Here is a 14,711-nt window from a genome sequence, read left to right on the forward strand (position 1 = left end):
GCCCTACTGTGCATAAGTCTTACACCACATTCAGCTTTGTTGTTTTTTCAGGGTTCAAATGAGCATACATGATTATTTCTCCATCTCTTTTCTTTCGATACAACAAGGAAATACAGGAATATGTGCACAGCATCAAAAGACACACACAAAAAAAACAGAACTAAATGTGTTCTAAAGGCTAAAGTCACTATTTATTGTGGCCCCTGACCACATGATAACAAGCAACATTTGAAACATCTGATATACAGTATGTTGAATGAAACCTGGTATAAAACATAATACAATTGATGAAATTAATCTCATAATGTCAGAACAAAAGGGTTAAAGCCATAATAAGAACAGATGGAAGTCACACTAAATTCTGCCACTTTGATTTATAGAAGCTGTTTTTACACTGAAACTTCTGTTTTTACTGCTGTACATACTTCACATGTACCCAGATTGGATCTTAATACAGAAACTGAGAAATATGTGTGTGTGTGTGTGTGTGTGTGTGTGTGTGTGGTCATCATAACTTTACAAAACCAATACCCCGAATGTTGGCTTAAGACTTTTGCATTATATGTATATATATATATATATATATATATATATATATATATATACACACACACACACACACACACACACACACACACACACACAGTACAACCTTATGGTACTGGTTGTGTTCATCTGGTACCAGTTCTATTCTACTGATACCAATGGAGTCGTACACAACTGTACGTATAGAGATACAAGAAAAGCACTCTGAGAGCGCAGACCTCCGCCAAGACAGATCTGCCCCCCCCCCCATCACCACCAAAATTTAATCATTTCTTCCTTGTGCCAGTATCAGCATTTCCTGAAAATTTCATGAAAATCCGTCCATAACTTTTTGAGTTATCTTGTTAACAAACAAACAAACACGCACGCACACATGCACACAAAGCAAAGTGATCACACCTGTGATCACAGCTGTGTTCTATTTTATTTCCTCCTGGCGGAGGTAATAAAATAGAACACAGCTGTTTAGAGCAAAGTACTCAAATGTTAAGAGAATTATGTAACTATTCAGTGTTAAATTGAACCCTGTCCATAAACCACAGTATGAGCAGAAGAGTTCTATTTACAGATCAGACCAAAGAGAAGACAAGTCACTAACACATAAACGAAATGTTTGTTTTTTCTGTCCTTCTTTTAGATTATTAATTAAACCATCGAGTTAAATAAAGGACCCTTATCATCACCATTTGCAGTGACTGTTTTTTGTTCACCTTTATTCTTTTTTTTCTTCTCATCAGATCGAGACCCAACTGTTGTGATTGGGACTTTGGGAAATGCCACTAATTTAACCTGTGGTTCTGGAGTGGACCTCGTTGCTGCTTCAGAACCAAAGTGGTGTCGCTCGGACACGTCAGCAGTTTGTGAAAACACCATCATGCGTTCAAATGAAATCAGAGGGGACTTTAAAGTCCACAGCACCGAGAACTCATTCATCCTGGAGAATCGACGCCTGACACATGATGCCGCAGGATTGTACAAATGCACCCTGGACTTTCCAGATCAGAACCAGACCCTGGACTATGTGGTAAACTTAACGGTAATAGACAGTCCCACACCACTGAAGATCCATGAGGTTCAGGCCAGGCCCAAAGGAGGCCAGCCATTTGAGATCACATGTCCATATCCCCAGAAGTGGAAGTTCGACTTCTCAAAGTCCTGGAGATGTGACAATGCAGATTGTCCCAAAACAGTCAAGAGTACAGATGATCATTTCCAATCTGCTCTAGTTCTGACCATTGACCACATAACGTGCACAAAGATTAGGTCTTTTCAATGTGTGATGAAGTCTTTGAGAAGCTCAGAATACTCAAACGTCTATCGACACTCGGTGATGATTGCTCATCCCACTGTGGTGGATTTCTCCTATGACAGGGTCCAGGAGAAGGAGGTCTATTCCTACACTGTCCTCCACATGATATGTCGTAAGCCCTACAACTGGGACTATGAATTTGGAGGTTACTGGTGGGACAGGAGGTATCGCCCCCATCCAAACACTCGCGGCAAAGCAACTATCTGTAAGAAGATGGCGGGCCAATGTGTGGATGTAAAGGTGGAGGACAAACCACAGACGGTGGAGTTTAGGTTTTGTGTGACTCCTGCAGACAATGGAACAGTTTATCTGTGCCAGGGTGGATACGTTACCTACCGACTGATCATCTATGTCAAAGGTATGGACCAGTTTTATTGATTTAAATGTCCAGTTTGTAAAGCCCAGGAGGTGCTGGAGGTTCATGAGGTTTAGGAGTTTCAAGAAGTTTAGGAGTTTCAAGAGGTCCATGAGTTTAGGAGTTTCAGGAGGTCCAGGAGGTTTAGGAGTTTCAGGAAGTTTAGGAGGTCCAGGTTTAGGAGGTTCAGGAGTTAGAGGTTTCTGGAGGTTCAGGAGTTTCAGGAGATTTACGGAGGTCCAGGAGGTTTAGTTTCAGGAGGTTTAGGAGTTTCAGGAGGTCCAGGAGGTTTAGGAGGTTCAGGAGGTAAAGGAGGTTTCTGGAAGTTCAGGGGGTTCAGGTTCAGGAGGTTCGGGTTTAGGAGGTTTAGGAAATGCAGGTGTAAGAGGTTCAGGAGGTTTAGGATTTGTGTATCTGCTTTATCAAATCTTCTTCATCCTTGTGGTGATCATATTCTATTATATAGGAGGCGATATATTGTTAGAAGGCCCATTAGTCAGAACAGGGTTAGGGTTAGGTTGGTCAACTAAATTTAAACTAATTTAAAAAGTCTTCTGACTATAAGGTGGGCACCCTTCTATATAAATGACATCAGTTCCATGGAGTTTTTCTAATGTTTCTTCTGGTCTGATGTGAATGGTTCTTCACACACTGATGTTCTCCAGATGTTCACATGTTCTTCTGATGAGTTTTTTAATGAATAACCCTCATGTTCCACCAGAGCGTCCACCTCCACCCAAACCCATCGGACCTGCTCCGTCCCGTCCACCAAGGTGATGCAGGTCAATGTTTCAAAGCCATTGTTTCATTAACACTCATTAGTCTAATTGGTGAAAGTGTTTCAGGCTTCGTTAACAGTGTCTTCATTTATTTAAGCATCAACACTAACTTGGTCATTGTGGTCATCGTGACCATCATCATCCTGCTCATGCTCAGCTTCGCCATTGGTATCAACCACTGTAAGGGTAAGTACTGACACTGAAACCAACCTTCAAGGACAATATAAGAAATAAAAATACAAAAATATGGACAAATCTATGAAATATGAGGACGTGACTCTGGTGTCCATGTCCATAAATGTCAAATCCACATTCAAACTCATCAGTTTGGGACAAAATCATCACATTTATAAAAAATACAGTGAATTACAGTTTGGATTTAAAATGGATACAAAGTTTATCCATAAATCAGCCTAAAATAATGGATCTATTTGATGATCTACTAGAGTCTACTAGTAACCTTTCATTTGTACGTCCAACCTGACTTTGTCCTTCTGTTGGGTCTGTTGTAGCTCGGAACCTCCGTCAGTGGTATCGAACGCTGTTTGCCAGACGAGCGCCGCTGTCAGCCGTTGACGCCCACGCCAACATGTACGCCAATGCCATCGCCCAGTACTACAGCCAGCAGCGTAGTGCCATAGCCTCGCCCACCGCCGGAGGTATGACGGACACCGCCAAGGGTCTGAGATTTAAGGGTCAAAGGGTTAACCCATAAACCTTTAACCCTTAATACTGTTAAATGGTTTAAGGGTTCAATGGGTTAAACCATTTAACCCTCAAACCCATAAATCCTTAAAATATTTAAACCTTAAACCCTTTTATCCTTAAACCCTGTAAAAGGCTAAGTACAAAGGCTGAACCCAAAAGCAAGACCACAAGTAACCAATAAGGTTTAGTGTTTTTATTAAACACTTTCACAGGGAAAATGGTACAACACAGAGAACATATAATTTCTGTGGAGCCTCTGGTTCCGGGGATAAACATCTGGGCTGCGGGTGGAAACGACAGGCGACCGACTTGGCCGAGCCGGGAAAACCCCAATGGAATCCCCACTAGGGACAGGCAGAGGGTGGTCAATAAACAAGCCAGGTCATACACGGAAAGACAGTCATACAAGCAACGGTACATGGGAGACAGGCTGACTCACGGTAGTAATCCAGGCGGAGGTCGAAGAACAGGTGATCGGTGGAGGCTGAGCTATTTAAAGGGAGCAGGCAGAGACAGAGTCGGGTACGCGAACCAGGTCGAAAACGAGCAGGCAGGATAGGAACAGGCTGAATCGGTGGTCGAAGGACGAAAACAGGTCAAACACGGCAGACAAACGAACAGGATCCAAAAAACGCTGGTAAGTGAACACAAACAAGTTGTAGAGCACAAACTGGCAACTAAACAGAGGAAGACTGAGGGTTTAAATACACAGGAGGGTAGGAAGACAATTGGACACAGGTGGAGATAATCAGGGAGGAGTCAGGTAATCAGGGAAAAGGTGAACACGATCAGGGAGAGGAAGTAAAGACAACAGACAAGACACATGAGGGAAACTTAACAAAATAAAACAGGAAATGACAAACAAAACAGAAAAGACAGACAAAGTTCAAAAGCCGACATGACAAACCCTTTATCCTTTAACCCTTTAAATGTGGAATCATGTGGTGACTGAACTGAAGGGTTGATGATCAGATGAAGTTCTTTCTGTGTCAGTTTAACTCAGTTTGACAAACAGCATTTCCACCAGAGCTCTGGTTGTCAGGACGGTGGGTTGTCATGGTAACAGTGGAACTTCAGGTGGAGTGATTAGATTAGATTAGATAGAACTTTATTGATCCCTTGGGCAGAGCCCTCAGGAAATTGAGGTTCCAAAAAGCGGCACAACACTGAGCATACACACGAGAAACCCCACAAGAAAATAAGCAATACAATAACATAACTATAACTAAAAAAACAGAAAAAAAAAACACCATTGCACACTGGAAAGTACCTGCAGAAACAAGTTGGAAAGTAGCAGTGATAATAATAATAATAATAATAATAATAATAATAATAATAATAATAATAATAATAAATAGCTTTTCATGTTATAATATAATGATCAGAGGAACACAGTTGTTTACTCTGGTTCTGGTAATGTACGGTGACACTTCTGAACTGACCAATCCACACCTAGCATCACTTCAGCCTCAATGAAGGCGGGGCTATCAGTATCTGATGGTTCCCTGCTCTCACAGTGGAAACACCTATGTCAAGTCGAGTTGAGCCGAGTTGAGTCGACGGGCAGTTGGCCCAATGTAACAAGTCTTCTCTTATTTCTACAGGAAACACCGAGGAATCTTCAAGCAGCTCCGATGATGAGGTTAGTGGAGGTTTTACTAGTGGAACCAGTGGAACCTGCTCATCCTTCATTTCCATCAGAAACAATAGCATGAAGTTTTAGAAGCAGATTCAAGAGGATCAGTTTATTTGTATCAAATGCAGAATGACTGATTATTGTCGGTCTGTGTTCTCATGACTATAGAATCATGATGATATTAACTTCAAAGACTCAAATTAAAACCATAGAAAAGGTCATTTACTTCTGATTAGACTGTTTTATCTTCAGTATCAAATATTTAATATGAAGTTTATTTGGATCTAAAACTGACTGGGCTGTGGGATTTTCCTTTGTTTTGTGTAGTTCGAGGAGCTTCCTGTTCCACTGAACATCAACAAAGACAAGAACGAGTATGTGATGGTGAAAGTTCCAGAACGAGGTCCGGTTCCAAGTGCAAGACAAGTTCAGGACGAGGCTGAGAGGGATGAAGATGAGGACATCACCTACACCCATGTTATCATCCAGCCCAAGACCCATCGACACAAGTAACAGAACCCCAGCCGAACCACAAACAGAACCACAGCAGAACCACAAAAACAACCATGGCAGAACCAAAGCAGAACCACAGCCGAACCACAAACAGAACCACAGCAGAACCACAAAAAGAACCATGGCAGAACCAAAGCAGAACCACAGCAGAACCACAAACAGAACCACAAACAGAACACAGCAGAACCAAAGCAGAACCACAGCAGAACCACAAACAGAACCACAAACAGAACACAGCAGAACCAAAGCAGAACCACTGCAGAACCACAAACAAAACCACAAACAGAACACAGCAGAACCAAAGCAGAACCACAAAAAGAACCACAAAAAAAACCACAAACAGAACCACAGCAGAGGGATGATGTTCTGTCATTATATGTTATGCCATTAAAGGGGGCGGAGTGGTCCTGTTTCCATTGCTGTCAAAGACAAATCAGAGTAAAAATAAAAGCGTAAAAAACTAAGGGTTTTCGCACATAATAAACCCATGAATGTAAAGTGAAAACGTAACTTTTGTTGTTCCCTGTCCTGAATATCTGTGGACCATCCACTATGACCACAGGCTCCGCCTGCTTCTTAGGCAGAGCCACCATTGCTTTAGGAGCCAGAGGTGACATGAAGGCAGAGCTATGGGAGGCTGATCCTGGCCACCCTGCGGACTGTACTCGCAACCTTGTTCTTTTGGTCATTACCCAGAGCTTATGACCATAGGTGAGGGTTGGAACATAGATCGCCCCGGTAAATCAAAAGCTTCGCCTTTTGGCTTAGCTCCCTCTTTACTACAATAGACCGGTTTAGCATCCGCATCACTGCACCTGTCAGTCTCCTGCTCCATCCTACCCTCACTTGTGAACAAGATCTTGAGATACTTAAACTCCTCCACCTGAAGCAGAACTTGTTCCCCGATCCGGAGTGGGCACTGCACCCTTTTCTGTCTGAGGCCATGGCCTCAGACTTGGAGGTGCTGATCTTCATCCTAGCTGCTTCACACTCGGCTGCGAACTGCCCCAATGAGAGCTGGAGGTCACTGCTCAACAAAGCTAAGAGGACCACATTGTGAGCAAAAAGCAGAGATGAGATCCTTCTGCCATCAAACTCGACCCCCTCCACCACCTGGCTGTGTCTAGACATTCTATCCATAAAAGTTAAGAACAGAACCGGTGACAAACGGCATCCCTGGTGGAGTCCAACCCTCTCCAGGAACAAGTCTCACTTACTGCTGGCTACGCGGACCACACTCCTTTGGTACAGGGACTGAATGGCCGCTAATAAGGTACAATCCACCCTGTACTCCTGGAGCACCCCCTAACAGGATACCCCTGGGGACACAGCCGTAAGCCTTCTCTAAATCCACAAAACACATGTGGACTGGATGGGCAAACTCCCATACCCCCTCCTGCACCCTAGCAAGGGTAAAAAGTGTAGACCTTCCTGGGGAGGCTGAGGAGTGTGATCTCCTATAGTTGGAACACACCCTCAGGTCCCCCTTCTTAAAGATGGGGACCACCACCCCAATTTGCCACTCTAAAGGTACCGCCCCTGATGTCCATGCAATGTTGCAGAGGCGAGTCAGCTGAGACAGTCCTACAGCATCCAGTACCCTGAGATACCCAAGGCAGATCTTCTCAATCCCTGGGGCTCCACCGCCAGGTGTTCCCAGCAGACCGGAACTACCCGTTTGGATCTACCGGGCCTGTGTGGCATCTTCTCCTGCCACCTGATCCAACTCACAACCAGGTAGTGGTCGGTTTACAGTTCTGCACCCCTCTACACCCAAGTGTCCAGAACATACGGCTGCAGGTCTGATGATATGACTACAAAGTTGATCACTGGCTGGTGACCTAGGATGTCCTGGTGCCAAGTCCACTGATGGACATATGTATGTTTGAATATGGTGTTAGTTATGGCCAAACTGCAACTCGCACAGAAGTCCAATAACTGAACACCACTTGGGTTCAGATCGGGCAGGCTGTTCCTCCCCACCATGCCCCTCCAGGTCCAGCTGTTGTTGCCCACGTGAGTGTTGAAATCCTCCAGCAGGACAATGGAGTCCCCTTTCAGGGCACTTTCCAGCGCCTGTTCCAATGGTTCCAAAAAGGGCAGGTAATCTGAAGTGTTGTTTGGTGCATAACCAGTCAGATGCCATTCCTCAACCTGAAGGCACAGGGAAACAACCCTTTTGTCCACTGGGGTAAACTCAGTCAGAGAGTCTGGGGGATATCAAATAGCCCACCCCTGCCTTCCGCCTCTTCCTTGGGGCAACTCCCACAAAAGAGAGAGACCAACCCCTTTCAAGGAGTTGGGTTCCAGAGCCAATGATATGTATCGAGGTGAGACCAACTCTATCTAGCCAGTAATGCTCAACCTCTCCCACAAACTCCTGCTCCTTCCCCACCAGAGGTAACATTCCATGTCCCAAAAGCCAGTTTCCATAACCAAGGATTAAATCACCAAGGCCCCTGCTTTGGTCTGCTGTCCAATGCACAAAGCACTGGACCCTTTTGCTTCCCCTGCAGGTAGTGGGCCTACAGGATGATTGGCCCGTGTCTCTGGTTTGGGCTGGGCCTGGCCACCAGGTACTCACCCATGGGCCCCAACCCCAGGCCTGGCTCCAGAACAGAGCCCTGGAAACCCTCTGGGCTGGGTACACATTCCCTCATTGTTCCTTGACATGAAGGGTCTTCTGAACCATTCTTTATCTGGCCCTTCCCCTACGATCAATCTGCAATGGGAGACCCTACCAGGGGCAAAATGCCTCCACCAACATAGATCCTAGGGTCATCAGGGCTCCCAAACTCCTCTGCCATGGTAAGGTGATGGTTCAAGGAGAAATGTCATGAATGGGTTAAATCCACTGTAAGTCTATGGGAGCCAGTGCTTTTTGAAACAGCATCTAATGGTCGTCAGTGGTATTACACTTTAACAGGATTCATAAACACAGAGAAATGACACAAAATATGTTAAAGTGAATAAAACAACAGTTGTGTTAAGGCTGTGGCTGTTGGTTCTGTCAACCAGATGATTATGATGGACTTCTGTTGCTGTGATCAAATACAGTCCATGTCAGCTTAGATCTGTGTTTTCCCATTGTCACAGGTTTATTTCAGGCAGGTTTCTTGTTCATGCTTTCACCAAATGAATGATTATGAATACATCATCTGATATAAGTGGAAGTCATCAACATCAGGATTGTTTTTCAATCAGATGCAGAAAAATAGGACAAAACTAAAACCTACTGAATCTGGTTGTTCATGTTTGACATTGTGTTTATTTGTTCTTATAATCAATGTGTTCTTTCTTTATGATTCAATTTCATGAAACTTGTATGTATCATATATTATATTAAAACATATGATTGATGAACATGTTTCCTTATAAATATTCATTGAATATTGTGAGAAACTACAGGTGGCAGGTTTAACTCCACTCAGTCCAAATCAACAGATGATTTCTAAAGATAAATACATTTAATAAACCATCTTAATATCACCAGCCTATAATATTTGTACCTGTCAATCACAAAATTAACCTGCAACATGAATTCAAAGAAGGCGGAACTTTACACTTGTTTTGCGTCTGAGAAATGAAAGACTATTAGTATCATGGGGGGGGAGTGGGGGGGCAGGCTTGGAAGGAGAGGGGGCAGGTGAAGAAAACTAGTCAACAGGGGGGTGCAGAGGATTCCAGGAAATGGGTGAGAACTCATGAAGCAGGTGTAAACGCTGTCTCCAGGCCTGTATGATTTTTCAGAGCATCATGTGACTAAATACAAAGGAGGCTGGTTTTCTGAGACCACGTCACTGCCTCATTAAGGGTTTCCTAAGGCTGGGGAAGTTGTATCAAAAGGAAGGAATGACCTCAGCCCCACCACTGTCAAAATGTGTTTTATTCCTGAAAAAAAAAAAAAATATATATATATATAGCCCCCAACCCCCCCTACCCCCACCCTATTGCCCAATTATAACTGTTCATCCACAAACACAGCCACACACTGTTAATATTTATTTATTTATTTTATTTAACCTTATTTAACCAGGAAGTCCCTTGAGATGAAATCTCTTTTTCGAGGGAGACCTGACCAAGAGGCACATCAGTACAATGCAAATGAAGTAACAGAGTATGAAACTACATACAATTAAGACAACATAAAATGACTAGAAACATCAAAGCTAAAAAAAAGTTTAAGAATAGCAGTTACACACTTATGTTAAACAGTTTGATAGAAGAGATTTGAATTCACTCAAGGTAATGAAATGCTGAAGCTGAAGTGAGTTTTGGAAATGGTTCCATGAGCAAGGTCCATCGTAGGAAAAAGCTGTTTTACCAAGTTCAGAGTGAACTCTGGGGACTCTAAGGAGGAGCCGATGTGATGAGCGGGAGTTGTATCCACTGGAAAATGGAGACAGGAGGCGACAAAGATATGGGGGTAGTTTGCCCAATACAGTCTTGTAGATAAATACAAGCCGATGCCGCTGCCTCCTGAGCCTTAGCGAAGGCCATGAGACTAGAGCATACAGTTCACAGTGATGGGTCCTGAATGCAGCATTTGTAATGAAAGGTAAAGCACTGTGATAGACTATGTCCAGACAGTGGAGAGTTGTTGCAGCTGCATGCCTGTAAATGACGTCCCCATAATCCAACACACTTAGAAATACGGTTTGTACAAGCTTTTTTCTAACATCAGTCTTAAAACAGCATTTATGACGGTATGAAAAGCCAAGCAGAGCTTTAAGCTTTTTTAACAGATGTTCCACATGGGGTGTAAAAGACAGTTTATCATCAATCCAGATACCCAGGTATTTGTGGTGTGGCACTTTTTCAATGGTTTCTCCTAACAGGGTCTTAATGCTGTTATGCTCTAAGTTATGAGAATGAGCTTTTGTAAAAGTCATAAACTTTGTCTTCTTGGCATTTAAGGCCAACTTCAGATGGCAGAAGGAAACCTGGAGCTGATTAAAGGCAGTCTGAAGCTCATCAAGAGCCTGAACAACAAAGGGTGCAATAGAGTAAATTACTGTGTCGTCCACGTAAAGATGGTATTTAACATTTCCCAAGTTACTTCCCACATTGTTAATAAAAATTGTAAACAGAGCAGGTGCCAAAATGGAACCTTGGGGACTCCCTTAGTAATCTCCAAAAAGTCGGATTTGAAGCCACCAACACAAACACACTGAGTTCTATCTGAAAGATAACTCCTGAACCACTCAACAGCAGAGTCACCCATCCCAATACCCCTGAGTCTGCCTAATGACTGATGGTCTACTGAGTCAAATGCCTTGGACAGGTCCACAAATAATGCTGCACAACGTTGTTTTCTATCCAAGGCATTAATTATATCATTGGTTACAGATACAGTGGCTGTTATTGTACTATGACCAGCTCTGAAGCCTGATTGGGATTCACACAGAAGGTTATTGTCCATAAGGAATTGCTTTAGTTGAGAATTGACTTGGGATTCCAGAATTTTAGCAAGTGGAGAAAGTTTGGAAATTGGTCTATAATTGTTTAGATCTGCTGGCTCCCCACTTTTTAGCAGAGGCAGCACATAAGCAGCTTTCCATATTTTGGGAATTGTATTAGTTTGGATGCTTAGATTAAAAATGTGAGCAATAGGCTCTGCATTGAAGTCAGCTGCTATCTTTAGGAGATATGGGTCTAGGTTGTCAGGTCCAGGGGGCTTTTTAGAGTCGATGGCTTTTAGAGCTTTCCTGATTTCAACGGTGGTGATAGGTTGAAGGGTAAATTCACTTCGAGATGTTACAGAACAAAATGAATGTACCACATCATTTGAAACGGTAGCCTCAGGCTCAGCATGGGTGGCATCAGTGACAGAACGAGCAGAGATGAAATGTTCATTAAAGCAATTAGTAATCTCACCCTTGTCCTGTATCACTCTTGAGTTAACAATGATACTTTCTGGTAGGTTTAACTTAGTGTTAGGCTTAGATAAAGACTTGATCTGTTTCCAGAACTTTGTTGGGTTATTAAAGTTTCCTGAAATAGATTTAAGATAATATTCTGATTTTGTTTTTCTTGTCAGAAGAGTGCATTTATTTCTGAGCTCTGAATTTTTCCCAGTCTGCTGTAGAATTTGTAATATTGGGCTTTGGCCCAAGCTACATTTCTTTCTCTAATCATATTTAACAGGTTTGCGGAGATCCAGGGATTATTCCTCCCTGCAATCCTAAATTTTTTCAAAGGGGCATGCTTATTGCAAATTAACAAAAATGAGTTTTGAAAATATTGCCAAGCACACTCAACATCGTGGATTAAATTTACTCGGTCAATATCGCTGTTGTATAAATCATGAGTGAATGACTGCAAATCAAAATTTTTGAAATGTCTTTTGAGAACATGACGTGGTTTAAGTTTAGGAAGTTTTGCATCTCTGACTACAGCAATGGCACAATGATCACTAACATCATTGCAAAAGACTGCAGTGGAAGTATACTTATGAGGCATGTTTGTCAATGTAAGATCCAGTAATGTAGATTTACTCGCATCCTTTTGATTTAATCTGGTGGGGGCATAATAATTTGTGAAAGATTCAAGGTATCGCACAGTTCCTTAATACTGTCTGACGCTGCTGATAGCCAATTCCAATTTAAATCACCCATTACTATGAGCTCAGTGTCATAGAGTTTATGTAAGACATCTGAGAGTGAAGCAAGTGCTTCTGGTTTGGCTGATGGTGGTCTATAACAGCCCACTATGGTGAAGTGAAGAGATTTAGTTAGATTCACTTTAACAGCAAGTAATTCAAATTGTTTGGCTCTAGATATTGATAATGATAGAGAGCTACAAAATTTTGATTTTACATAAACTGCTACTCCACCACCTTTACTGGCTCTGTCAGATCTAAAAATGTTGTAGCCATTAATGGTAATTAAATTATCAGTTACAGATTTTTTCAGCTGTGTTTCAGATAATACCAGTACATCAGGGTCAGTTGTAAGAACCCATAACTTTGTAGAGTCAAGTTTAGGCAGCAAACTTCTCACATTGAAGTGAATAAAACCAAGACCTGATCTGCATTTAACATTTTCAGGTGTTAAAATGTGCATGGGACCAGGGTTTGGTTGAACATTTCCAGATAACAGAAGAAGCAGAAAAATAACACATTTTAGATTCAGTGAACATTTGCAGTTCATGACGTTTGTGCCTCTGAAGGAGGAATATTGACCTGTAACTCTTCCAGTGCATCTGCCAAGTGAGGACTTCAGTGATTGGAGATGGAGTCTTTGTTGAAGCATAGGGTATAGTTCTCCATGACAATCCAAAGAGTCTCTGGTTGTAGAATATTGCTGGAATTTTGGGGAAACATGGTGAAAATATCCCCTTTTCCAGCTCAATCCCACAGGTCCAAAGAAGCACACAAACCAGAATAAATAGCACAACAGAAGCATTGTGTGTATTATGCTTCACTGCCACAGGTGTGATGAATTTTTGGTTGACTTCTTTACTGAAGTTATTGTGAATATAGCAGCTCAGCAGTAGCACCAGCTTGGATATGGACCCAAAGGTTATCCACAACCAGGACAAAAGATTCTCACCAGTAAATTATGGTGCACTGTAAGGGTAGAGATCAGCCTAGGCAAATCCAGCTTGGGTGACTAGACAGCTAGCAGCAGGCTCCTGATGCACACAGGCCTTGACTGGAATCCAGTTGGAAGGTGGATAGCTGGTAGGAGGCTAACTTACAAGGCCTGGGACAGCAGTCAGTTGCTTCAGATTGATCCTTGGTGGCAGAAGCGTGAGGGAACCGGATAGCAGCAGTGAGAAACGGAGTTTCTTCTGTAGACAGCACTGATATTCCTTTCCTTGAGTAGATTATGTTCAGAGGCAGCCAGCTGGCAGTTCAGCAGTCCAGGTAGAGGAGGTAGTGTTATAGTTTAACTGGAAGTCAGAATAGTAACTTGCTCCTACAGAAGAGTTTTTCTAATGCTATTGCTATACTTAGTCCAGTTTTATGTATAAAAGACATAAAAGACATTTAAGACAGCTAAAATACAGGTAAAATACAAGAGTCACTATAGAGCCAACAAACATTTGACTGCACTGGCAGCCATCTTGGGGTGTGTCATCAATGTGTCATAATACTTAATTGATATACCCTTAACCCTAACCCCAACCCCCAACCCTAACTCTAACCCTAACCCCTAACTCTAAGCCTAACCCAAACCCGAACTCTAACCCCTAACCTTAACCTTAACTCTAACCCCCGACCCCAACTCTAAGCCTAACCCCTAACCCTAACTCTAACCTTAACGCCTAACTCTAACCCCACCCCGAACTCTAACCCTAACCCTACCAGCAATGTTACTTCAGTGATGTATGAGCTGTTCAGCACGTCTTTGTCTAATCAGGCTTTTGTGAAGGGTCACAGATCTCATCACACCATCAGTACTAACAGGGAACCTTGGATCAGAACACCAGGGGATGTTCGTTGCTGAAGCTCAAGTAGATGATGGTGCAGGTTAAGGGCTGGGGTTGTCCTCCTGAGGGGGTTCTACAGTCTGGCAGAGGCAGAGGTGAACAGAGGATAAATATATGGTTCATAATGGCAGATGAGGTTCAGGTGAAGATGAGTGGGTGACAAAACCAAGACTGGATCATCACAGGTTTGTGTTTGGATCATTTGTTAAATGGAGGAAAAGAAGAGAAGTTTCGTCCGTTATTGGTCTGGTCCAAGGCTATTGTAATAAACTGTGTAAGTCTGAATCAACTTTGGATAGTAAATCTGGACAGAAACAACAACAGATTTACAGAAAACCATCATAAGAAATGAAGCAGAAAGCGACCAAGTCCGATCTGAATAAATTTGACAACTTTGGTACAGTGCCAACACAAACGACACAGATGAAC

The 14,711-nt window shown here is 42.7% G+C and overlaps 1 protein-coding gene and 1 long non-coding RNA gene across 2 annotated transcripts in view; one reads left to right on the forward strand and one right to left on the reverse strand.

Annotated features, from left to right (window-relative positions):
• The window catches only part of LOC115418929 (uncharacterized), a 20,262-nt gene extending 19,836 nt beyond the window's left edge, over positions 1–426 (reverse strand). Inside the window, exon 1 of the long non-coding RNA XR_003935373.1 lies at positions 148–426. This is a non-coding gene — a long non-coding RNA (uncharacterized LOC115418929). The remainder of the gene's footprint in view (positions 1–147) is intronic.
• The window catches only part of LOC115418928 (uncharacterized), a 19,050-nt gene extending 9,844 nt beyond the window's left edge, over positions 1–9,206 (forward strand). Inside the window, exons 3-8 of the mRNA XM_030133482.1 lie at positions 1,284–2,213; positions 2,932–2,983; positions 3,087–3,175; positions 3,502–3,648; positions 5,302–5,339; positions 5,661–9,206. Coding sequence (XP_029989342.1) covers positions 1,284–2,213; positions 2,932–2,983; positions 3,087–3,175; positions 3,502–3,648; positions 5,302–5,339; positions 5,661–5,846 — 1,442 coding nt within the window. The 3' untranslated portion in view covers positions 5,847–9,206. The remainder of the gene's footprint in view (positions 1–1,283; positions 2,214–2,931; positions 2,984–3,086; positions 3,176–3,501; positions 3,649–5,301; positions 5,340–5,660) is intronic.
• The last annotated feature ends 5,505 nt before the right edge of the window (positions 9,207–14,711 follow it).

Source organism: Sphaeramia orbicularis, chromosome 5 (assembly GCF_902148855.1).
Source record: "Sphaeramia orbicularis chromosome 5, fSphaOr1.1, whole genome shotgun sequence".
Classification (NCBI taxonomy): domain Eukaryota; kingdom Metazoa; phylum Chordata; class Actinopteri; order Kurtiformes; family Apogonidae; genus Sphaeramia; species Sphaeramia orbicularis.